General features: G+C 45.6%; 1 protein-coding gene across 2 annotated transcripts in view; it reads right to left on the bottom strand.

Annotated features, from left to right (window-relative positions):
* Positions 1 to 16,093, bottom strand: part of fgd (faciogenital dysplasia) — an 84,366-nt gene extending 68,273 nt beyond the window's left edge. For both annotated transcript variants that reach the window (XM_073818965.1, XM_073818966.1), the window contains exon 1: positions 15,959 to 16,093. In XM_073818965.1, the coding sequence (XP_073675066.1) occupies positions 15,959 to 15,980 (22 nt within the window). In that variant the 5' untranslated portion in view covers positions 15,981 to 16,093. The remainder of the gene's footprint in view (positions 1 to 15,958) is intronic.
* Between the last annotated feature and the right edge of the window lie 9,266 nt (positions 16,094 to 25,359).

Raw genomic sequence — 25,359 nt, 5'->3', positions numbered from 1 at the left:
TTGATTTTTTGCAGCCTTAGATTTCAGATTTTCAAACAGATGTATCTCGGCCAAATATTGTCCTATCCTAACAAACCATACATCAATAGAAAGCTTATTTATTGAGCTTTCATATGATGTATACACCTCAGTTTGTCAAATTTAACCTTATGACTGGTTTTGTGGTCCAGGGTCACAAATAAGTTTTGTAAATCCAGTGGTGAAATGCTGTCGCCACCTGACTAATGCCTAGTCTATGTGTGAATGTCCACAAAACTGGACTTTCTGTGTATAAGCGGTAGACTATTTTAGAAAGGAAAATTTAAAATATGAAAAAGAGAAATTAGGGAGAATAAATGAATTAAGAATAATTTATTGCTATTGTGTGAATATGTAATCATGTGATCCATAAAAAAAGATTATAAGTATTTTAAAATGTAACTTACTCTAATTAACATACACACATATATACATATATATATATATATATATATATATATATATATATATATATATATAAATAAATAAAGATAAGACAATGTACAAGACAATGTACTCATCTTTTATTTACATTTGAACAAAAAGTGTCATGTCCAAAATTATTGATACCCTTCTCAATAATCATTAGAAAAGTCTTTATTGGCTATTACAGCAATCAAATGCTTACTATAATTGCTGACCAGCTTTTTGCATGTCTCCACTGGTATTTTTGTCCATTCATCTTTAGCGATGAGCTCCAGCTCTTTCAGGTTAGAGGGTCTCTTGCCATCGCCCTGATCTTTAGCTCCTCCACAGATTCTCAATTGGATTTAAGTCAGGACTCCGGCTGGGCCACTGCAAAACGTTCATGTTTTTGTCTGCTAACCATTTCTTCACCACTTTTGCTGTGTGTTTTGGGTCGTTGTGGTGCTGAAATGTCCACTGGTGCCCAAGGCCAAGTTTCTCTGCAGACTGCCTGATGTTGTTGTTGAGAATTTTGATGTATTGCTCCTTTTTCATGGAGCCGGCTGAAAAACCGGCTGAAAAACACCCCCAAAACATTAGGTTCCCACCACCATGTTTGACAGTGGGGATGGTGTTCTTAGGGTTGAAGGCTTCTCCTTCATTTGTTGTTTCATCTGACCATAAAACAGAAGACCAGAAGTCTTCTTCTTTGTCCAGATGAGCATTTGCAAAGGTTAAGCGGGCTTTTGTGTACCTTCTCTGGAGAAGTGGTGTCCTCCTTGGTCTGTGTCCGTGGAACCCAGCGGTGTTCAGTGTCTGTTGGACTGTCTGCCTTGAGATGTTGCCACCAGCAGAGCCCACATTCATCAGGATGACCTTGGTGGTGATCCTTGGATTATTTTTTTATCTCTCTCACTATCCTCCTGGCCAGCACAGGTGTCACTTTTGGCTTCCGACCAAATCCTCTGAGATTTGTCACAGTGCGGAACATCTTGTATTTTTAAATAATACTCTGCACTGTAGCCACTCCCAATGAATCAGGGTAATTAGGATGCTTTAGAACAGCTTGGACTATTTGGAACGGTATACAACTTAGGATTTTCCCATAGACTGTGACAGTTTGCAAAAGGTATGAATAATTTTGGACATGACACTTTTTGTTCAAATGTAAATAAAAGCTGAGAAATATTTTTTCCCACAATGATGCCTCTTGTACATCATCTTATTATCTTTTGGGAGAAGTCCGTGTCATTTTCGTACAAAAAAAAAACTTGCTGGTTGAATAAAAGTAACTTTAAGTCAGAATTTGCCAGGGGTATGAATAATTTTGGGCTTGACTGTATATATATATATGCATAATTACAAAAATAAAGTCCTTTGCATGTTCTTGCTTACACATAATAGGCCTGTTGGTGGCATTAGGGCTTTGTTTATTCAACAATGATAGTTTCATCAAACATTAAATTGTATATCAATATGCAATACATACACACTACTCACATTTAGTGTGACTACTTCTACTTTAGCAATTTCAGGTTTGTTAAAAAAATAAAATAAAACTGAAAACAGACAGTGGCTATGTAGTTTTCAATTGATTTATGAAGAAAACCAGGAAGATCCTGCTCACATTGTCCAATGATGTTTGAGCTTTTAAGACACACAATCTATAGCAACACAATAGCAATGACAGATATAAGTGAAAATAAACAGGTATTTTTATCACTGATAGCAGTTGAGAGAGGGGCACTTTTGATTCATTTTGGAAAAAGGACCAGGCTTGAGCCCTGAAAGCACTGCCATCTGCACATGCCTGGAAATCATGTGTTTGGAGTGATATGTGTGATCTGCATGTATGTTGGTGGATGCCATGAGTGACCGTGGGTTTCTGTCCTCACAGCGACACAGATGGCAGAGACTCTACATGATCACTGAGATAAAAGCCATAAGAAGAGAGACTAGCAGAAGGATTAGACTAGGAAACTGAGAAACATTAATCAGGGGTGTGATGAACACAAGCGTGGACAAACGTGAATGTCATGTGGGAAGAGCGAATATGATATACCATACACCATATAGACCTACAATGGATTCTTATCGGTGAGTCTCATATCTTTGGGTCACAAAATAAAATCTGAGACACACATTCATGACAGGAGAGTTTTGGTTAAAATATGTGTTTATGCAAACACACACACACACACACACACACACACACACATATTCTGATTGATCATGTTTAGCTTAAAAATGCATGTAGACAAAGTGCAGGTCTGTAGTCATGACAACCTGACAGGTCATAAAGCACACTGCTCTGGTGACACACACCAACATCATGTCTGACCTTCTGCACATATTCACACACAGCTTCTCCTTATATGGCTACCAATACATCTGAAGACCTGAACTAATACAAGAACACAGCAGAACTTCATCAAACATGACAGCGAGTCAGTGGAGCCGTGTTTCTCATCTCAAGCTCTACTAACTTACTACTAAGCTAATAGGGTCATTCCGTGTCAAATCAAACAAATTTCAATAACTTCCCCGGCTCAAATTTTTGATTTTGATCATATTTTTTTCTAAGGAAAGATAGACATGTATAGTGATGAAAGCCAAAATGTTAAATGTCATGAATGTATATTTATGGAGTAATCCACTATTTTGTAGAGGGAGGACAAAATGACAATTTTCACCTTAGATTCAGAGTCAAGTTACAGGGGGGTAAAAATGACTTCAGAAAGATGGCAGCATCATTATCTTATTTTTACACAGAGATTGGTAGCTCTATTAGTGAAATCTGTTGACTTTAGCAATCTTTGTTGCATTATGTGCCAATAGTGACCATTCAAAAATGGGGAAACAGCACTTTTCACGTTTTTTCTCCAAAGTTCGCATGCCTGTAACTCAAGACGTTTTAAAGATATTTTAATGCCTTTTGAGATATTGGGTCTTAACAAACTTTCCTTTTGGCACCTTTATTTTTAATGCCCTATTAGATTTAGTTCCAGAGATATTAGAACTTCAATATGGCTCCTGGAGTAAAAAGTTAAAATGTACACAGTTTCAGTGGTCAAAAACCAAATGTGGGTCAGTTTGAAAAAAAAAAAAAATACAATACTTCTTTTCTTTTAAAAAGAAATGTCTGAAGAACAAATAATGTTAAAACTGGAGATGTATCTGTTTCTTTCTGTCAAGACAACTGCACTGAACATACCGGTCTGAGTGCCATAAATATTCTTTTTCCAAAGGTTGTGGGCCTATTACTCAGGATGTATTAAAGATATATACCTGTGATTTTACTAATATGACTACCAATCTCTGTGCAAAAATAATATAATGATGCTGCCATCTTTCTCAAGTCATCTTTATCCCCCTGTAATCTTTCTTAAAAAAAAAATATTAGCAAAATCAAAAATTTGAGCCGGGGACCTCTGGTTAAGTTGAAATGAATGACCCAATAGTGTTTTCCCCAAAGTTTAGGAGCTGGTTGCAATCAAGTAACATAGCAGCATGACATTCATTTTAGTGAATCAAACAATTCACAGACTCATATGAGTCCTAATGAAGCAGTCGCTCTAAAGCTGCTAAATTATGTAAAGTTTAATACTCAGTGTTAGAGATTTTAAACAAACATCTCATCTAAGTGTGAGTAAAATTGTCATGAAAGAGACACACATACTCCCTCACTAAAATCATTGCCCTGTTTGTTTTATTTTCACAAATAAACATCAGCACAATCAAATCCTGACTGTACTGGACAAATACTGTTCTGGGTTTAAACTACATGTATTGGAGCTTCTGAATGACAGATCAGTGTGTGGAGGAGATGAGCTGCGACCTCTAGTGGCCACACACACACGACTCTGTATAGCTGTGTTTGTGAGTACATGCAATCTCTAGCACCTTACCCTAAACCTACCCATCAGAACTAAGTGCCTCACCCAAACCCTTACCCTAAACTTAACCTTTACCCAATGATAATCTGATCCTTAAAACCAAGTCTTGACCCTTAAATAGGCCTTTAAAGGGGTCTCAGAAAGTGAGGACCGGCCAAAATGTTCTGTCCTCACTCCGATGGATTGATGGCCGTCACAAAGATAGCTGTAGAAGTGCAAACACACATTTACTTAGCTATCTAAATGGGGACAATACATAGACTTCTATTGTTTTTATATACAGATTGTTATACATTTTCTTACCTAAACCTACCCTTAACCCTACACTTAAAAATAAAGGTGCTTCACGATACCATAGAAAAACCTTTTTTGTCTAAATTGTTCAATAAAGAACCTTAAACATCTGCAGAACCTTTCTGTCTGTTTCATAAAAAGGTATGAAAGAGACGGTTCTGTAAAGAACCTGTGACTGAATGGTTCTTTGTGAAACCAAAAATGCTCTTCTATGGCATCGCTGTGAAGAACCTTTCAAAGCACCTTTATTTTTAAGAGTGTAGTGTACCCCTCATAAAACGTTCTGCATTATTACAGTTTAAACAAAACATTGTTTTATACCAGCTTTACAAATGAGGATGTCCCCAGGTATTTGGAGATTTTGTCAGGTTTTGCTCACTTTTGGGTACAAATCATGTCCCCAAAATATGGTTAAGTAGGTATTTGTCATCCTTTCCTATTAAAATGCTTTCTACAGATCCGAAAACGCAGAAAATCGACCCCCGATGCAAATTTTTTATGACGGACGAAAATTTCGGAGGCAGTGTGTAAACTCGATTGACATAACGTGAGGTTGTATTTATTTTTTAACATGCAAAAATTTGGACGAAAATTTCGGACTCAGTGTGCAATGACCTTGACTCTAATCACAGTAAAACCTGATCCCTAAAACCAAGTCTTGACCCTCAAACAGGCCTTTAAAGGGGTCTCAGGAAGTCAGGACCAGCCAAAATGTTTTTACTCGGTCCTCACTCCGATGGTATAAAACTAAAAACAGCCCTCACAAAAATAGCTGTACACACACACACACACACACACACACACACACAACCTTGCTTTCTGTAGTCTATTCATAAGATTCTATATTTGAACCAGTTTCAGGCATATTTGGAAGATGGGATTTTGTTCATTTTAACAGCTTCTGAAGCTACCAAGAGTTTAAACATGCAGTATTGTAACATGTTTTGAACAAATCTCATGCCTCATAGAGAGGTGTGGTTGTTTTCGCTACACATTGCATTCACATCAGTAAACCAAGATTTGCCTCACCTGGATTAATTATTAGAATACCTTTTTCTTTTTTTATTGTTATAAAATATGAAGCATAGTCATAGATCAAGAAGCATCTATTGCTAAAGGGCACATAATCTTAGTCATTCATAATCTGACATGTCACACTGTACAATCCTAATCCCTGGGTTACTATTATCAGTTGCATATTTGCATTGTAAACAGTATTGACTAGATCAACACAAAACTCTCCTAGGTTACGTATGTAACCCTAGTTCCCCTAGGGAACGAGAGCTGCGTCCGGAAACACTTTGGGGAACGCCCTCAGCGAGACCATTTCAACACGCGAGAAAATCCAATAGAACAAACGCGACGTCACGGGCAGATGACGTATGGACCCGGAAGCTATAAAGCACATGGGGCGCGTGCAGCCGGCAGCTTCTGCTCCAGAGAAGCTAGTGCGACGCAGGGGCACCGGAAGTATGGCGTTGAGACGCAGCTCTCGTTCCCTAGGGGAACTAGGGTTCCCCACCGGGAACTCAAACTGCATCCGGAAACGCTTTGGGGAACGATATGCCCACGCTGCCAGACTTTCAAGCCCCTGCTCAGGGTGTGAGAGAACCACTAAAGCGAGAGGAAGGCAGAGCCTGGATTGGCCCGAATGTCAAGGCCATAGAACTTACAAAGGCGTGGACCAGCCCGCAGCGTCACAGATTTCAGACAGGGAAATGCCTGACAGAAAGGCCTTAGAGGCAGCCATACTCCTAGTGGAGTGAGCCTTGATCCCCAAAGGAGTGGGGAGGTCAGAGGACTCAAAAGCCATAGGGATGGCCTCCACTATCTATAGACTAAGGGTCCGCTCAAAGGCAGGAAGCCCTTTCTTATAAGGACCGTAGCATACAAGCAATTGGTCAGATTTTCTCCACAGGGCAGCTCTGTGGGCGCATGCGTCCAGTGCTCACACTGGACACACACAATTAAGCTTCTCTTGGTCCAGAAAGGAAGAGGACAGAGGCTTTGAACACGACAGGCCATGGTGTAGAGGAGGGAACTTACCCCAGACTGGGGTAAATAAAGGCTTCAAGAAAGAAGGGGCCACAGAAGGGGCCTGTAAGTCACCCACTCTCTATAGTGAGGTAAAGCCAAGAGGAAGACAGTCTTAGGTGTCAACGCTCTGGGAGAAATCTCTTCGATGGGTTCGAAGGGAGGTAAAGACATAGCCTCCAGAACCACGGCCAGATCCCACGAGGGGATGTAAGAACGTGCCACAGGCCTCAGCCTCAGCGCACCATGGAGGAAACGGACTACTAGGGGTATCTTCCCACTGAATGATCCCGATAGGGACATGGTAAGCATGGTAAGTTGTCGAGGAGAGCGACCAGGTCCGAGCCCCTGTCTCAACAGGATGTCTGCTCCACATTGAAATACCTTGGGATGTGAATCCGCCCTCAGCGAATGGAACTTCCCCTGGGCCCACACAAGGATCTGGTACGCCAGCCTGTAAAGGGGGCGCGAACACACACACCTCCCTGGTGGTTGATAAAAGAGACCACCATTGTGCTGTCGGTGCGCACCAGCACATGGCGATCTCTTAGGTCTGGGAGAAAGAACCTCAGAGCCTAGTCTACAGCCAGCATCTCTGGATATGCCAAGAAAAATGGCGATCGCTCCACAGACCACGGGCTGATCGGCCACTCACGACCACTCCCAAACCGGTGAGGGGTAGATCCGTCACTAGCAACGCGGCGACGAGGAGCTCCCAGCACCAAGCCCTGGGCAAGAACCAAGGTTTCCTCCACATGTCTAAGGCACGAAAGCATCGCTGCATGACCATGATCATGCAGAGTGGGTTTCCCCTCGAGAAGAACCCTTTGGTTTTGATCCACCACTGCAAGGGTCGCATGTACAGCAGGCCAAGAGGTATCACATTGGACGCAGCTGCCATCAGACCCAACAGTTTCTGGAACTGTTTTACAGTGAGTGACCTGCCCTCTCTGACTCTCCCCTGTGAGGATCGACTGGATACGAACAGTAGGCATGCTCTCGTGCCTGCATCGTAGTCGAATCCCGCACTACGCTTAGATAAGTGGTTCTCTGAAGAGGAGATAGCACACTTTTCCTGGCGTTTTCCGTAACCCCAACTCTTTCATGTGGGCTAGCACAACATCTCAATGCTGTGCTGCCATGCACTCAGACTGAACTAAAATCGGCCGATCGTCGATATAGTGAGAATGCGAATGCAGCTTCAGCGGCGCTAGAGCGGCATCTACGCATTTGGTGAAAGTGCAGAGTAAGAGAGCCAGATCGAAAGGAAGAACCAGTGTTGGTACGTTTCGCCCCCAAAAGCGAACCTCAGGAACTTCCAGTGCTGAGGTAGGATGGAGATGTGGAAGTATGCATCCTTTAGATCTACAGTAAGAAACCAGTCCTCAGACCTGATCTGTAGCACAACCTGTTTAAGGTCAACATTTGAACACTAGGCGCCTGACAGCGCGGTCCAGTACTTAATGATCTAGAATCGGACGTCACCCTCCATCTTCTTTTGGAACTATGAAGTACCGGCTGTAGGACCCGGACCATCTCTTGAGAGGAGGGACCACCTCGATGGCCTCCTTCCTGAAGAGAGTGTTTACTTCTTGTTCTAACACCGGAACTTGTTTGCGGCCCACCAGAGTGGGAAGGACCCCGTAGAACCAGGGTGGCGCAGCACCAAAATGGATGCTGCAGCCTCTCTCTTTGAGACATCTGGCAGGAGTACATGCTGCCAAATGATCTACAAAGGGAATCAGTCTCTCAAGACTGACCTCCGGTGTTACTGGAGAGATTGGAACGGAACCCTGAAGCGGCGAACTGGCAGGAGATGGCCGAGACCCAACATAGTAGAACCTGATCCCTAAAACCAAGTCTTGACCCTAAACAGGCCTTTAAAGGGGTCTCAGAAAGTGAGGACCAGCCAAAATGTCTTTACTTTATTCTCTTTGTCCTCACTCCAATGGTATAAAACTCAAACTGGCCCTCACAAAAATAGCTGTACAAGTGCACACACACACACACACACACACACACATGTTGGGTTTACATGTTTTATGGGGACATTCCATAGGCGTAATGGTTTTTATACTGTACAAACCATACTTTCTATCTCCCTACACCTGAGAAATGTCCCCACAAGGTCAAAATCTACTGGTATTCCTATCCTTGTGGGGACATTTGGTCCCCACAACGTGATGAATACCAGGTACACACACACACACACACACACACACACACACACACACACACACACACACACTCACACTCACACACACACACTCACACACACACACACACACACATTACCTTGTTTTCTGTAGTTTATTCATAAGATTCTATATTTGAATCAGTTTCAGGTATATTTGAAAGAAGGGATTTTGTTCATTTTAACAGCTTCAGAAGCTACCAAGAGTTTAAACATGCAGTATTGTAACATGTTTGAAACAAATCCAACGCCTCATAAAGAGATGTGGTTGTTTTCGTCACACATTGCATTCACATCAGTAAACCAAGATTTGCCTCATCTGGATTAATTATTATAATTTATTTTTCATTGTTACAAAATATGAAGCATAGTCATAGATCAAGAAGTATCTACTGCTAAAGGGCACATAATCTTAGTCATTCATAATCTGATGTGTCACACTGAACAATCCTAATCCCTGGGTTACTATTATTAGTTGCATATTTGCATTGTAACAGTAATGACTAGATAAACACAAAACTACATTTGGTTTATGGCCATTGAAAATGGGTAGGATTTGAAATTTGGAGCTGCTCTGAGATCTCGATATCTCTATGATTAAACCATACAGGGCCTTACAAATGAAGATTTCGAAAGAAAAGTTTCTTAAGAACCAGAATCTAAAACCATATTAAGATAACTTTAATACTTCTTGAGTAACAGGCACAGAAATTTTGGAAAAAGAATATTTATGAGACTAAACATAGTAGAACCTGATCCCTAAAACCAAGTCTTGACCCTAAACAGGTCTTTAAAGGGGTCTCAGAAAGTGAGGACCAGCCAAAATGTCCTCACTTTACAAAACTGTCCTCACTCCAATGGTATAAAACTCAAACTGGCCCTCACAAAAATAGCTGTACAAGTGCGCACACACACACACACACACACACACACACACACACACACACACACACACACACACACACACACACACACACACACACACACACACACACACACACACACACACACACACACACACACACACACACACACACACACACACATTACCTTGCTTTCTATAGTTTATTCATAAGATTCTTTATTTGAATCAGTTTCAGGTATATTTGGAAGAAGGGATTTTGTTCATTTTAACAGCTTCTGAAGTTAACAAGAGTTTAAACATGCAGTATTGTAACATGTTTAAAACAAATCCATAGGGAGGTGTGGCTGTTTTTGCCACACATTGCATTCACATCAGTAAACCAAGATTTGCCTCATCTGGATTAATTATTAGAATCCCTTTTTCATTGTTATAAAATATGAAGCATAGTCATAGATCAAGGCACATAATCTTAGTCATTCATAATCTGATGTGTCACACTGTACAATACTAATCCCTGGGTTACTATTATTACTTGCATATTTGCATTGTAAACAGTAATGACTAGATAAACGCAAAACTACATTTGGTTTATGGCCATTGAAAATGGGTAGGATATGAAATGTGGAGCTGCACTGAGATCTCGATATCTCTGGGATTAAACCATACAAGGATTTAAAAAAAAAAAGTTTCTTAAGAACCAGAATCTAAAATCATATTAAGATAACTTTTTGAGTAACAGGCCCACTAATTTTGGAAAAAGAATATTGATGAGACTAAACATAGTAGAACCTGATCCCTAAAACCAAGTCTTGATCCTCAAACAGGCCTTTAAAGGGGTCTCAGGAAGTGAGGACCAGCCAAAATGATATAAAAAAAAAAAACAGCCTTCACAAAGATAGATGTACATGTGCACACACATGCGCGTCCGCTAACTAAACAGGCCAGTCTGTCAACAAAAGCATTAAAAGACCTGGATCAAACAAGAGGACACTGCTACACCTGCATCACTCTCCGATAATTTCTCATTTCCCCCACATTCCCAGTCTGACTGTAAGAGTTGGAGGTACTGGTCTGCTTATCTCTAATGATTGGAAATTGAATCCCTTATCATCTCTGGGTATCAACAGCTCCTATGAATCACATTCAGTTACTATCACCCAACCTCTTAGTTATTTATCGACCCCCAGGACCACTAGGTAATTTCTTGAATGAATTAGAGGTGTTGCTCTCAACCTTTTCTGAGGATGGTATTGGTACTCCTCTAGTTATGCTTGGAAACTTCAACATCCCCCTAGATAAACCTCAGGCTGCAGACTTCCATACTCTGATCTCAACAGAGTGTTAACTTTGGCTACTCACAAATCAGGCAACCAACTGGACCTGATTTACACACAACACTGCTCCACTGTCATGTGCTGGTTACTCCACTGCACACCTTGGATCACTTCCTCCTCACTCTTGACCTCTACATGGTTCCTGACACAACGCATACCCCTCCACATGTCATCTTGAGACATAACCTACGCTCACTCTCACTCTCCTGGCTATCTGCTATGGTTTCATCTTCACTTCATCCTCTTAGTTCAGTTCTCCTCTCCTGATGCTAACAGTGGTACTGACACTCTCTGCTCCACTCTTATACCTTGTTTAGTCTGGGCCTTCTCTTCCAGGCCAGCACGTATTACCCCTTCTGCCCCTTGACTGTCTTATGTTCTCTGCGAACATCGTTCTAAACTCAGGGCTGCTGAAAGGGTGTGGTGCAAATCAAAAAACTCCTACTGACCTTAATGTGTATAAGTCACTTCTCTCTTCCTTCTCTGCCAATGTTTCCACTGTTAAAATGACATACTACCACAACAAAACTAACAATTCGTCGAACTCTTGCATGCTCTTTTTTCTCCCTCCTTTCCCTCAGCATCGCATATCCCCACTACTTAAGAAACACACTCTTAACCCAATTATTTTAGAGAACTACAGACCGGTTTCCCTTCTTCCTTTCATTGCAAAAACACTTGAAAAAGCTGTGTTCAACCAAGTCTCTTCCTTTCTCACACAGAACAACCTCCTGGACACCAGTCTGGTTTCAGAATTAGACATGCAACTGAGACTGTCCTGCTCTCAGTTGTTGAAGCCCGAAGACTGGCAAGAGTGGCTTCCAAATCATCAATACATATCTTGCTGGATCTGTCTGCTGCTTTTGACACGGTTAACCACCAGATCCTTCTGTCAACACTATTGGCAAAGGGCTTCAGTGGTTTGAGTCATACCTCTCAGACAGGTCCTTCAAGGTTTCTTGGAGAGTTGAGGGAACCAAGTCGCATCATTTAACTACTGGGGTGCCTCAGGGCTCAGTTCTTGGACCACTTCTCTTCTCTGTCTACATGGCATCACTAGGTTCTGTCATTCAAAACCATGGCTTTTCATACAATTTATTGCCAAATGTAATGGGACACCCCCTTCTAATGAACAGGTTTGACTATTTTAGTCATTTCCATGAGTACAAATCTTAAAGTTTAAGCATATAATGATATTCTAGGGAATTGTGTGCTTCTAATTTTATCGGTTTGGACAGGACCCTTTTCTATTCTAACATGACAATGCCTCTGTGTAAAAGGCAAGGTTCAAAAAGAAATTATTGATTCAGTCAGTGTGGAAGAACTTGACTGGTCTGCATAAAGCCAAGTCCTGATCCCAGCTGAACACCTCTGGTGTGACTTTAAATGCAGACCAAAAGAGCCAAAAACTCATCACCAAACACCAATGACTTGTATATGCACAAACGTATTGGGACACCCCCTTCTTTAGAACAGAAAAGGCACACCCAAAACCGTGGCAACAAATATGGAAACATAATTATTGCATTTAAAAATGGTATTTCCATCTCTGGTAAAACAGTATTGAAAATGTCTTAAATGACTAGACTCATGTACAAGTCATTGGTGTTTGGTGATGAGTTTTTGGCTCACGGTCTGCATTTAAAGTCACACCAGATTTGGACTTTATGCAGACCAGTCAAGTTCTTCCACACTGACTGAATCAATCATTTCTCTATGAACACTGTCTTATGCACAGAGGTATTGTCATGTTAGAATAGAAAAGGCTCCTATCCAAATTGTTGCTATAAAATTAGAATCATACAATTCCCTAGAATATCATTATATGCTTAAACGTTAAGAAGTGTACTCATGGAAATTACTAAGACTCAAACCTATTCTTTAGAAGGGGATGTCCCAATACTTTTGGCAATCTAGTGTAGGTCATTCAAGGTTTCTTGGAGAGGAGAGGTATCCAAGTCACAACATCTAGCTACTGGAGTGCCTCAGGGCTCAGTTCTTGGACCGCTTCTCTTCTCTGTCTACATGGCATCACTAAGTTCTGTCATTCAGAAACATGGCTTTTCATATCACTGCTATGCTGATGACACTCAACTCTACCTCTCATTCCATCCTGATGATCCCACGATAGCTGCTCGCATCTCAGCTTGTCTAACAGACATTTCTTGCTGGATAAAGAACCATCACCTTCAACTCGACCTTGCCGAGACAGAACTGCTTGTGGTTTCAGCCAACCCAACACTTCATCACAATTTTACCATCCAGCTAGGCACATCAACCATAACTCCTTCCAGGACAGCCAGGAAGGAGCCAGGAGGAGTTGTGATTGATCACCAGCTAAATTTCACAGACCACACTGTTAGAACTGCTCGGTCCTGCAGATCTGCCTTATACAACATCAGGAAGATCAGGCCCTTTCTATCAAAACATGCTTCAGAACTCCTTGTCCAAGCTCTTGTTCTGTTGAGGCTGGACTATTTCAATATTCTCTTGGCAGGTCTTCCAGCCAGTTTTATCAAGCCTCTGTAACTAATCTAGAATGTGGCAGCAGTAGTCTTAAACAAGCTGAAAAGAGCACACGTCACACCTCTGTTCATCAGCTTGCACTGACTACCACTACTTCAGATTTATGTGCCCTCCACAAGCTTGCTTTCTGCAAGTGAACGGCGCATTATAGTGCCATCCCAAAGATGTGGGGGAAAATCATGATTGTGAGACCTTTTTGTCCATTCTTTGGTGGAAACAAGCTCCCATACATTTTAAAGACACAAAAATAATCTATTTATCTTACTTATTTTCAAAACAGGCAAAAAATCATTAATGGTTTGCAGACAAGAGCTCACTGTTTGCTCTTATTTTTGGGTCTGGAAACCTTAATAAAGCTGCTGCACATGACTCATCCAGCACGAATTGTGGTACAGACATGAATGACTCCTCAAATCATGGGTCTTGTTGAGGAGATTCGTGCTGTACGTCTCTAAACATTCAAAATAAGATAGAATTATCTACTGCATATATTCATCCATTCTGTTGCTTGCTACTGTTTTCTCCATTACTGTCTCTCTACAAAATCCCCAGAGGAAGTTTATGAAATGAAAGAAACGGACAGAAAGGGGCCGTGGAGGAAGATCTGATGATGAAAGAAAGGACGAACAAAGCCTGCAGTGTGTTTCTGCAGAGAGGTAAAAAGAAAAAGAGCACACAGCAGAGAATGGAGGGATGAATCAAACCGCAGACCAATGAAATTAAACCCAGAGAGAGAGAGAACGATGATGAGGTCATTTTAAAGGAGAGCTGGTCAGTGTGTGAAAGGGAGATGATAAACTGGCTAAATGTGCCACATGGAAATTAAATTCATGCACTATAAATACTCAATGCAACTTTCAGAGCTCCAAACATTCTTAATCTAGCAGCCGCATTCTGGGTCAGATGCAGAAGCTTGCTAGATCTGTCTGGAAGACCTGCCAAGAGAGCATCGCAACTCCAGTCCATCCAGAGCTTTCACTGACACTAAGCTGCTAAAATGAATCTGAATGCCTTGACATCTCTGATTAATGAATCAACACATAAAGTCATGCACACATGTTTAGGAATGAGGCCTGTTCAATCACAGTGAGAAAACAGAAGATCTGAGGTTATAATTCAGTCGTATTTAGGGTGATAAACCTGAAACTCAGTATTACACTAATGAAAATGAGAATTAGACTGACCTTTTTTTGCAGTGCAATAAGAGTTTGGAAATGTGCATATAGTATCAAAATGCAGAAGAAGGTCATAAGGTCATAAAAATAGGTTTTCTTTTGATTTTAGGATGAATGTGAGCTGGACATGCTTTCATAAGGTTCGACATCAAAAGCAAAAAATGTCAACTTCATCATACAGCTGAACATGATGCTCATGCAACAATCCAAAACTGTACAATTTGTCCACCTCACAGCTTTAACAGAAAATATAACAGCATTACCTGAGAAATGACAGATAAATCACCAAATGTGACCCTGGACCACAAAACCAGTCGTAAGCGCGGGTAAATTTGTAGCAATAGCCAAAAATACACTGGATTGGCCAAAATTCTCAATTTTTCTTTTATGCCAAAAATCATTGGAATATTAAGCAAACATCATGTTCCATGAAGACATTTAGTTAATTTCCCAGCGTAAATATATACAAACTTAATATGCATTGCTAAAAACTTCATATGGACAACTTTAAAAGCAATTTTGTCAATATTTTAGATTTTTTGCACCCTCAGATTCCGGATTTTCAAATAATTGTATCTCAGCCAAATATTGTCCTATTCTAACAAACCGTACACCAACTGAAAGCCTATATATACAACTTTTTCTATTTTGATGTGTAAATCTCAATTTAAAAAATGACCCTCATCACTGGTTTTGTGGTCCAGGGTCACTTATGGTTGCAGAAAGATCACAAATAAAACAAGCTGGCAAAATGAATCTACACAAGTTGCAAACCTGTGACAGCTTTCATATCTCAGATCTCCTTTATCCCTCAAGAGCTCCTGGACAAACTGAGAGCAGAGGAGGGCTTCTTCTTTTTGATATAGACAATAATGTCTAGTCTAGTCTAGTTTTTCTGTTCCGTCAGAGATAGGTCTCATCAAATTCTTTTCAGACCTGCTATGCACATTCATTTCACTCTCTGTGCAATTACTGCATGTAAACATGTGTGCCTAGTTTTATTTCTTCAATGATTTTGATCAGAAACATCACAAACTCAACTGAGATCTATGTAAGAGCAAGAGTCATCAGATTCAACTCAAACACTCTCATTCTCTCTGTGACACAGTAAAGTTTCCATTCGCACACGAAGGGCTTAAGGAAAACTTTGATAATGCATCTCCAGACACACACACACACACACACCATAGTTTGAATGAGAAAAGAGAAACACTGACCGCTCGCGCTGAATCCTCGCATCGTGTGCAACTCTGTCAGACTTTATATGTTGACGTGAAATGAGTTGTTTTTCCAGTCATTTGTCCTGGTTTGACGATCCATCCTTCCGTTCTCCGTCTGTCGTCTGGTTTTCTGGAACAGCTGTATTCTTAGCCAGCGACCACTGACTGAACTGACTCTATTAGTGTCCGATCAGCAAACGAATCGTTCATTTGAGTCGATTCTTTTTGGCGATTCAGTGGAAAGACTGTCAATATTGAGCATTGAGGATAAAAGAAGAATATTGCGAATAATTAATATTAATATATAAAACGATTAATGTATTAATTGTAATAAAAAGTATTAATTGATATTTTAAAATAATTTGTCGACCAGAAGTGGTGAATTCACGACAGTGTCAGAGTCATGGGGTTTGCTGTGCATGAGTGTATATTCTGTGGGATGCCCTCAGGAGCCTCATGTATCATGAGCATCATATGATCACACTTCAGGGAAAAGGAGTCTTTGTGTTTCTCTCTCACATACAGAAGCAAAGTGTTTCACAGAAATGCAAGTGAACAGAAAACATAAATGACTTAGAGGTTGTCAAATGTAATGCAAATGCAAACTGCATTGTGGAAGGCTTTAAATGAAAGGCGTTTCTATGATAAAACTGTGCTGATTGGAATTCAGCTTAAATGTGTTAATCACAAAACTAGTCTTAAGTAGCACAGGTATATTTGTAGGCAACAATACATTGTATAGGTCAAAATTATTGTTTGTTTGTTTTTATTTATTTAAAAAAAATAGGGTATTAAGTAAAGATCATGTTCCTGTCACGCTGTAGGCAGGAACACACGAACAACGACGTAGTAAAAAACGAACATATATAAATCCAATGGGAACAGGCAGACACAGGAACACGGAGTGGAAACATCAGGATAACATTAAAGACCGACAACCGTACTGGGGAAAACACACACCTTAAATAACCAGACTAATTACAAACACAGGTGCAGACGATGAGGGAGAAACCAAAACACACTGAACTGCGGGGGAGAATGGGAGAAACCGACATAAAGTCCAGGGGTGTGACATTACACCCCCCTCCCGGAAAAGGCGCGTCCACGCGCCGACTGAACTACAAAGTCCTTAGGAGGGGGTTTGGGTGGAGGACGTTCTTCCGGAAGGGGGGCCAGGAATGAAGTCCAGAAAGGTGACAGAAATGTCCATGGAGGTGATGACGGAGGGAGGAGCCAAGGAGGTGACAGGAGGGGGCTGGAGCAGGAGGAGCCAGGTGAGACCCAGAACGCAGCCAAGATGGAATGCCACGGTGGAGCCGATGGAGGGAGGAGCCATGGTGGAGGAGAGGCTGACGACTCCATGGGGCCGACCGACGGAGGCAGAGCAGGTGGTGGGAGAGCCCGAGGCAGAGACGGAAAGCCGAAGATCTTGGGTGACACCGCGGATCCGGAGGGCCAAGGCGGAACCCAAGGCTCTGGCGACCAAGGCGGAGATGGAGATCCGGAGATCCGCGGCGGAGCCGGAGCGACAGAGGACCGAGGCTGTGCCCGCGGGAGGGAGGAGGTCCAATGAGCCGGTGGGACGGAGCGACGAGGCACAGCCGGAGAAGTATAGTCCTGAGGCGAAGGTGGGGCGACGACTGACCAGGGCGGAGCCGGAGGGCCGATGGAGCCCGGTGGAGCTGGTGGATCGACGGGCGACGGCGGAGACGAGGGAGCAGAGAGCCGGGGTGGAGCCGCAGGGTCGGAGGGCCGAGGTGGAGTCCAGGACTCTGAGGCTGGAGGCGATGGTGAGGGATCCTCCAGCCATGACACCGATGGAGACTGGCAGACCTGCGGCGAACCCACCGCACAGATGGTGGGCTGAGGGTGAGCAAGGGGACAGACAGTCGACAACGGGAATTCAGGTAGGCTGGGCGGGACCAGCAGAGATTCAGGACTAGGCAGAAGAGGGAGGGTGGGTGGGAAATCCAGGCAGATAGGTATTTCCATGACACAGTCCATTAAGTCCCCAGAGTGCTCTTGCTCACCCCCAGTGGCGGTGCAGTGGACGGGGCTCTCTACAGCCCTCTCTTGCTCTTCGAAGCACTCCACCGGCGCGGATGTAATGGTTGGCTCACGCACTTGATCAGCAGTTTTGACCTCTTCGGCACTCCATAATGTTGTCGCTCCGGGTTCGGGCTTTCCCTCTGTGATGGGCTCATAATCCGCTGGTCGGGGTGGCTGGCTGGGCTCTGGGTCCGGAGTGGCACTGACGAGATTCTCCTTGGAGCAGGCGGGGAACTCGGGTCTGTTTCTCGCCAGTGTCCACTCCACAAACGCGGCAAAATCGGCTCGAGGGCCGTCCTCGGACGACGGCGCTCTGCATGATGCGTTTAGGCTCGCGTCATAGAACGCACAGAGCGCGTCGTCCGGGTAGCTGGTGTTGTTAGCTACTAGCTGGAACATTGATGTGTAGCCCTCGAGCGGTAATTCCCCCTGCTTCAGCCGGAGGAGGATGAATTCTGGACGGAAGAAGGAATCCATGGATGAGACACAACGGAAACAAAAAGACTGGTAAAAAGTACGCAAAACAAAACGGGGAGAACAGCAACAAATAAACTGTTTCGGTCGGTCTTTCTGTCACGCTGTAGGCAGGAACACACGAACAACGACGTAGTAAAAAACGAACATATATAAATCCAATGGGAACAGGCAGACACAGGAACACGGAGTGGAAACATCAGGATAACATTAAAGACCGACAACCGTACTGGGGAAAACACACACCTTAAATAACCAGACTAATTACAAACACAGGTGCAGACGATGAGGGAGAAACCAAAACACACTGAACTGCGGGGGAGAATGGGAGAAACCGACATAAAGTCCAGGGGTGTGACAGTTCCATGAAAATATTTTGTAAATTTCCTACCATAAATGTCACGTTGCGAAGGAGGAGATCTGGGTCCAAATGCAGGGAAGGTGTTTTAATATAAATAAACAAACAAAACAAACAAAAGGCCAACACAACTTGAATATAATACAAAATAAACAGAACTGAAACACGGTCAAGAACAGGATCGGGGAACACACAGAGAGACTTGAAGACACACAAAGACAATGCAGCCAGAATGAGCAGTGAGACATGAGCAGCTTTAAAGTCCGTATAATTGTGAACAGGTGTGAGTAGAGACGAGTGTTAATGACAACAAGACAGGTGTAAACGATCAGGGAAGTGCAGTGCAAGGGAAAGGGAAACAGTGACCTCAGGTGGCTGAGGGACAACCCCACAGCCCAGATCATGACAGTACCCCCTCCCTACGGAACGGCTCCCAGACGTTCCATAAATCTGGAGGGCGGAGGAAGGGGGAACGGTGAAACAGGGGGAGGGATGGCGGGCCAGGCCCGTGCAGCGGAGGAACGTGAGCGGACACCGCCGCCAGAGGAACGTGAGCCGGCCTCGCCCCCAGTGGAACATCAGCGGTCACCGCCGCGTCAGGAACAGAGAGCGGTCCCCGCCGCTTCCGGAACAGAGATAGCGGTCGCCGCCGCATCAGGAACAGAGATAGAGGTCGCCGCCGCGTCAGGAACAGAGAGCGGTCCCCGCCGCTTCCGGAACAGAGATAGCGGTCGCCGCCGCATCAGGAACAGAGATAGAGGTCGCCGTCGCATCAGGAACAGAGATGGAGGTCGCCGCCGCATCAGGAACAGAGATAGCGGTCGCCGCCGCATCAGGAACAGAGATGGAGGTCGCCGCCGCATCAGGAACAGAGATAGAGGTCGCCGCCGCATCAGGAACAGAGATGGAGGTCGCCGCCGCATCAGGAACAGAGATAGCGGTCGCCGCCGCATCAGGAACAGAGATAGAGGTCGCCGCCGCATCAGGAACAGAGATAGAGGTCGCCGCCGCATCAGGAACAGAGATGGAGGTCGCCGCCGCATCAGGAACAGAGATAGCGGTCGCCGCCGCATCAGGAACAGAGATAGAGGTCGCCGCCGCATCAGGAACAGAGATGGAGGTCGCCGCCGCATCAGGAACAGAGATAGAGGTCGCCGCCGCATCAGGAACAGAGATAGAGGTCGCCGCCGCATCAGGAACAGAGATGGAGGTCGCCGCCGCATCAGGAACAGAGATAGCGGTCGCCGCCGCATCTGGAACAGAGATAGAGGTCGCCGCCGCATCTGGAACAGAGATGGAGGTCGCCGCCGCATCAGGAACAGAGATAGAGGTCGCCGCCGCATCAGGAACAGAGATGGAGGTCGCCGCCGCATCAGGAACAGAGATGGAGGTCGCCGCCGCATCAGGAACAGAGATAGAGGTCGCCGCCGCATCTGGAACAGAGATGGAGGTCGCCGCCGCATCAGGAACAGAGATGGAGGTCGCCGCCGCATCAGGAACAGAGATAGCGGTCGCCGCCGCATCTGGAACAGAGATAGAGGTCGCCGCCGCATCTGGAACAGAGATAGAGGTCGCCGCCGCATCTGGAACAGAGATGGAGGTCGCCGCCGCATCAGGAACAGAGATGGAGGTCGCCGCCGCATCAGGAACAGAGATGGAGGTCGCCGCCGCATCAGGAACAGAGATAGCGGTCGCCGCCGCATCAGGAACAGAGATGGAGGTCGCCGCCGCATCAGGAACAGAGATGGAGGTCGCCGCCGCATCAGGAACAGAGATAGAGGTCGCCGCCGCATCTGGAACAGAGATGGAGGTCGCCGCCGCATCAGGAACAGAGATAGCGGTCGCCGCCGCATCAGGAACAGAGATAGAGGTCGCCGCCGCATCAGGAACAGAGATGGAGGTCGCCGCCGCATCAGGAACAGAGATAGCGGTCGCCGCCGCATCAGGAACAGAGATGGAGGTCGCCGCCGCATCAGGAACAGAGATAGAGGTCGCCGCCGCATCAGGAACAGAGATGGAGGTCGCCGCCGCATCAGGAACAGAGATAGCGGTCGCCGCCGCATCAGGAACAGAGATAGAGGTCGCCGCCGCATCAGGAACAGAGATAGAGGTCGCCGCCGCATCAGGAACAGAGATGGAGGTCGCCGCCGCATCAGGAACAGAGATAGCGGTCGCCGCCGCATCAGGAACAGAGATAGAGGTCGCCGCCGCATCAGGAACAGAGATAGCGGTCGCCGCCGCATCAGGAACAGAGATAGAGGTCGCCGCCGCATCAGGAACAGAGATAGCGGTCGCCGCCGCATCAGGAACAGAGATAGCGGTCGCCGCCGCATCAGGAACAGAGATAGCGGTCGCCGCCGCATCAGGAACAGAGATAGAGGTCGCCGCCGCATCAGGAACAGAGATAGCGGTCGCCGCCGCATCAGGAACAGAGATAGCGGTCGCCGCCGCATCAGGAACAGAGATAGAGGTCGCCGCCGCATCAGGAACAGAGATAGCGGTCGCCGCCGCATCAGGAACAGAGATAGCGGTCGCCGCCGCATCAGGAACAGAGATAGCGGTCGCCGCCGCATCAGGAACAGAGATAGAGGTCGCCGCCACATCAGGAACAGAGATAGCGGTCGCCGCCGCATCAGGAACAGAGATAGCGGTCGCCGCCGCATCAGGAACAGAGATAGCGGTCGCCGCCGCATCAGGAACAGAGATAGAGGTCGCCGCCGCATCAGGAACAGAGATGGAGGTCGCCGCCGCATCAGGAACAGAGATAGCGGTCGCCGCCGCATCAGGAACAGAGATAGAGGTCGCCGCCGCGTCAGGAACAGAGATAGAGGTCGCCGCCGCGTCAGGAACAGAGATAGAGGTCGCCGCCGCATCAGGAACAGAGATAGAGGTCGCCGCCGCATCAGGAACAGAGATAGAGGTCGCCGCCGCATCAGGAACAGAGATGGAGGTCGCCGCCGCATCAGGAACAGAGATAGCGGTCGCCGCCGCATCTGGAACAGAGATAGCGGTCGCCGCCGCATCTGGAACAGAGATGGAGGTCGCCGCCTCATCAGGAACAGAGATAGAGGTCGCCGCCGCATCAGGAACAGAGATGGAGGTCGCCGCCGCATCAGGAACAGAGATGGAGGTCGCCGCCGCATCAGGAACAGAGATAGAGGTCGCCGCCGCATCTGGAACAGAGATGGAGGTCGCCGCCGCATCAGGAACAGAGATGGAGGTCGCCGCCGCATCAGGAACAGAGATAGCGGTCGCCGCCGCATCTGGAACAGAGATAGAGGTCGCCGCCGCATCTGGAACAGAGATAGAGGTCGCCGCCGCATCTGGAACAGAGATGGAGGTCGCCGCCGCATCAGGAACAGAGATGGAGGTCGCCGCCGCATCAGGAACAGAGATGGAGGTCGCCGCCGCATCAGGAACAGAGATAGCGGTCGCCGCCGCATCAGGAACAGAGATGGAGGTCGCCGCCGCATCAGGAACAGAGATAGAGGTCGCCGCCGCATCAGGAACAGAGATGGAGGTCGCCGCCGCATCAGGAACAGAGATAGCGGTCGCCGCCGCATCAGGAACAGAGATAGAGGTCGCCGCCGCATCAGGAACAGAGATAGAGGTCGCCGCCGCATCAGGAACAGAGATGGAGGTCGCCGCCGCATCAGGAACAGAGATAGCGGTCGCCGCCGCATCAGGAACAGAGATAGAGGTCGCCGCCGCATCAGGAACAGAGATAGCGGTCGCCGCCGCATCAGGAACAGAGATAGCGGTCGCCGCCGCATCAGGAACAGAGATAGCGGTCGCCGCCGCATCAGGAACAGAGATAGCGGTCGCCGCCGCATCAGGAACAGAGATAGCGGTCGCCGCCGCATCAGGAACAGAGATAGCGGTCGCCGCCGCATCAGGAACAGAGATAGAGGTCGCCGCCGCATCAGGAACAGAGATAGCGGTCGCCGCCGCATCAGGAACAGAGATAGCGGTCGCCGCCGCATCAGGAACAGAGATAGAGGTCGCCGCCGCATCAGGAACAGAGATAGCGGTCGCCGCCGCATCAGGAACAGAGATAGCGGTCGCCGCCGCATCAGGAACAGAGATAGCGGTCGCCGCCGCATCAGGAACAGAGATAGAGGTCGCCGCCACATCAGGAACAGAGATAGCGGTCGCCGCCGCATCAGGAACAGAGATAGCGGTCGCCGCCGCATCAGGAACAGAGATAGCGGTCGCCGCCGCATCAGGAACAGAGATAGAGGTCGCCGCCGCATCAGGAACAGAGATGGAGGTCGCCGCCGCATCAGGAACAGAGATAGCGGTCGCCGCCGCATCAGGAACAGAGATAGAGGTCGCCGCCGCGTCAGGAACAGAGATAGAGGTCGCCGCCGCGTCAGGAACAGAGATAGAGGTCGCCGCCGCATCAGGAACAGAGATAGAGGTCGCCGCCGCATCAGGAACAGAGATAGAGGTCGCCGCCGCATCAGGAACAGAGATAGCGGTCGCCGCCGCATCAGGAACAGAGATAGAGGTCGCCGCCGCATCAGGAACAGAGATGGAGGTCGCCGCCGCATCAGGAACAGAGATAGCGGTCGCCGCCGCATCTGGAACAGAGATAGCGGTCGCCGCCGCATCTGGAACAGAGATGGAGGTCGCCGCCTCATCAGGAACAGAGATAGAGGTCGCCGCCGCATCAGGAACAGAGATGGAGGTCGCCGCCGCATCAGGAACAGAGATGGAGGTCGCCGCCGCATCAGGAACAGAGATAGAGGTCGCCGCCGCATCAGGAACAGAGATGGAGGTCGCCGCCGCATCAGGAACAGAGATAGCGGTCGCCGCCGCATCTGGAACAGAGATAGAGGTCGCCGCCGCATCTGGAACAGAGATAGAGGTCGCCGCCGCATCTGGAACAGAGATGGAGGTCGCCGCCGCATCAGGAACAGAGATAGAGGTCGCCGCCGCATCAGGAACAGAGATGGAGGTCGCCGCCGCATCAGGAACAGAGATGGAGGTCGCCGCCGCATCAGGAACAGAGATGGAGGTCGCCGCCGCTTCTGGAACAGAGTGAGCGGGCATCGCCACTTTGAAAAAAAAATACTTCCCTGCTGGACCCATTTGTGCTGGCTGCATTCTGTCACGTTGCGAAGGAGGAGATCTGGGTCCAAATGCAGGGAAGGAGTTTTAATATAAATAAACAAACAAAACACAAACAAAAGGCCAACACGGCACAACACAACTTGAATATAATACAAAATAAAAAGAACTGAAACACGGTCAAGAACAGGATCCGCGAACACAGACAGACCTGAAGACACACGAAGACAATGCAGCCAGAATGAGCAGTGAGACATGAGCAGCTTTAAAGTCCGTATAATTGTGAACAGGTGTGAGTAGAGACGAGTGTTAATGACAACAAGACAGGTGTAAACGATCAGGGAAGTGCAGTGCAAGGGAAAGGTAAACAGCGACCTCAGGTGGCTGAGGGACAACCCCACAGCCCAGATCATGACAATAAACATATCAAAACGTAATTTTTTATTAGTAATATGCATTGCTTAGAACTTATTTTGGACAACTTTAAAGATGATTTGTTGTATCTCAGCCAAATACTGTCCTATCCTAACAAACCATACATCAAAGCTTATTTATTCACTTTTTGAATTATGTATGAATCCTAATTTTAAAAATGACCCTTATGACTGGTTTTCAGAGTTGGGCAGTAACTGATTACATCTGGATTATGTAATCAGATTCCATAAATTAAGTACTTGTAATTAGATTAAAGGACTTTTTAAAATACTCGTAATACAGGTTACTTTATGGATTACATGATTACAAATTATTCACACAATAGCAATAAATTGTTCATAATTTATAATGAATTCATAGTTTATTGATTCTCCCTAATTCCTCATTTTAATCTTTTAAATTTTCCTTTCTAAAATAGCCTACTGCTCGTACATTTAGAAAAAGTTTTGTGGACATTCACAGAAATATCAGTCATTATTCAGCTGGCAGCATTGGAGCACTGATTTACAAAAATCATTTCAGTGTTTTAATAGTGCATCAGTTACTGATGAACACATTGATTTTTATTTGAATTATCACTCTGTAGGTTATTTAACCATGCTTTAAACACATTAAAATGCACAAATGTACTTTTTTGTCATCTGATCCTCTTATACCTGATATATTAAAATAAATGCTTTAATCATTTTCACATTTGCATGTTTACAGTTTTCTGACATTGGTTGATAGGCTACTCACATGACATGCAAGTAAACAAATATTTTTCAGTTTCTTTTTTTTTTCATTGATTAAATAATTTATTTCAATTTAACACTTTTTATGGTTTAATTAATTATTAGCTTTTCATTAAACTCCTGCAGTTCCTTCTCAGACACCGGTTTGGGAATGTTTAATGCACTTCCAACAAATGGAATATATTTTTTTACTCATTGTTTCTTTCTTTAAATCAATGTGATAGACAAAAGTAATCTAAAAGTAATCAAAAAGTAGTCTGATTACATTACACCGT

The sequence above is a fragment of the Garra rufa genome, chromosome 15 (assembly GCF_049309525.1).
Source record: "Garra rufa chromosome 15, GarRuf1.0, whole genome shotgun sequence".
In the NCBI taxonomy this organism is placed as follows: domain Eukaryota; kingdom Metazoa; phylum Chordata; class Actinopteri; order Cypriniformes; family Cyprinidae; genus Garra; species Garra rufa.
Note: the sequence above shows the minus strand (reverse complement) of the source record. Positions and strands in the feature narration are given on the sequence as shown.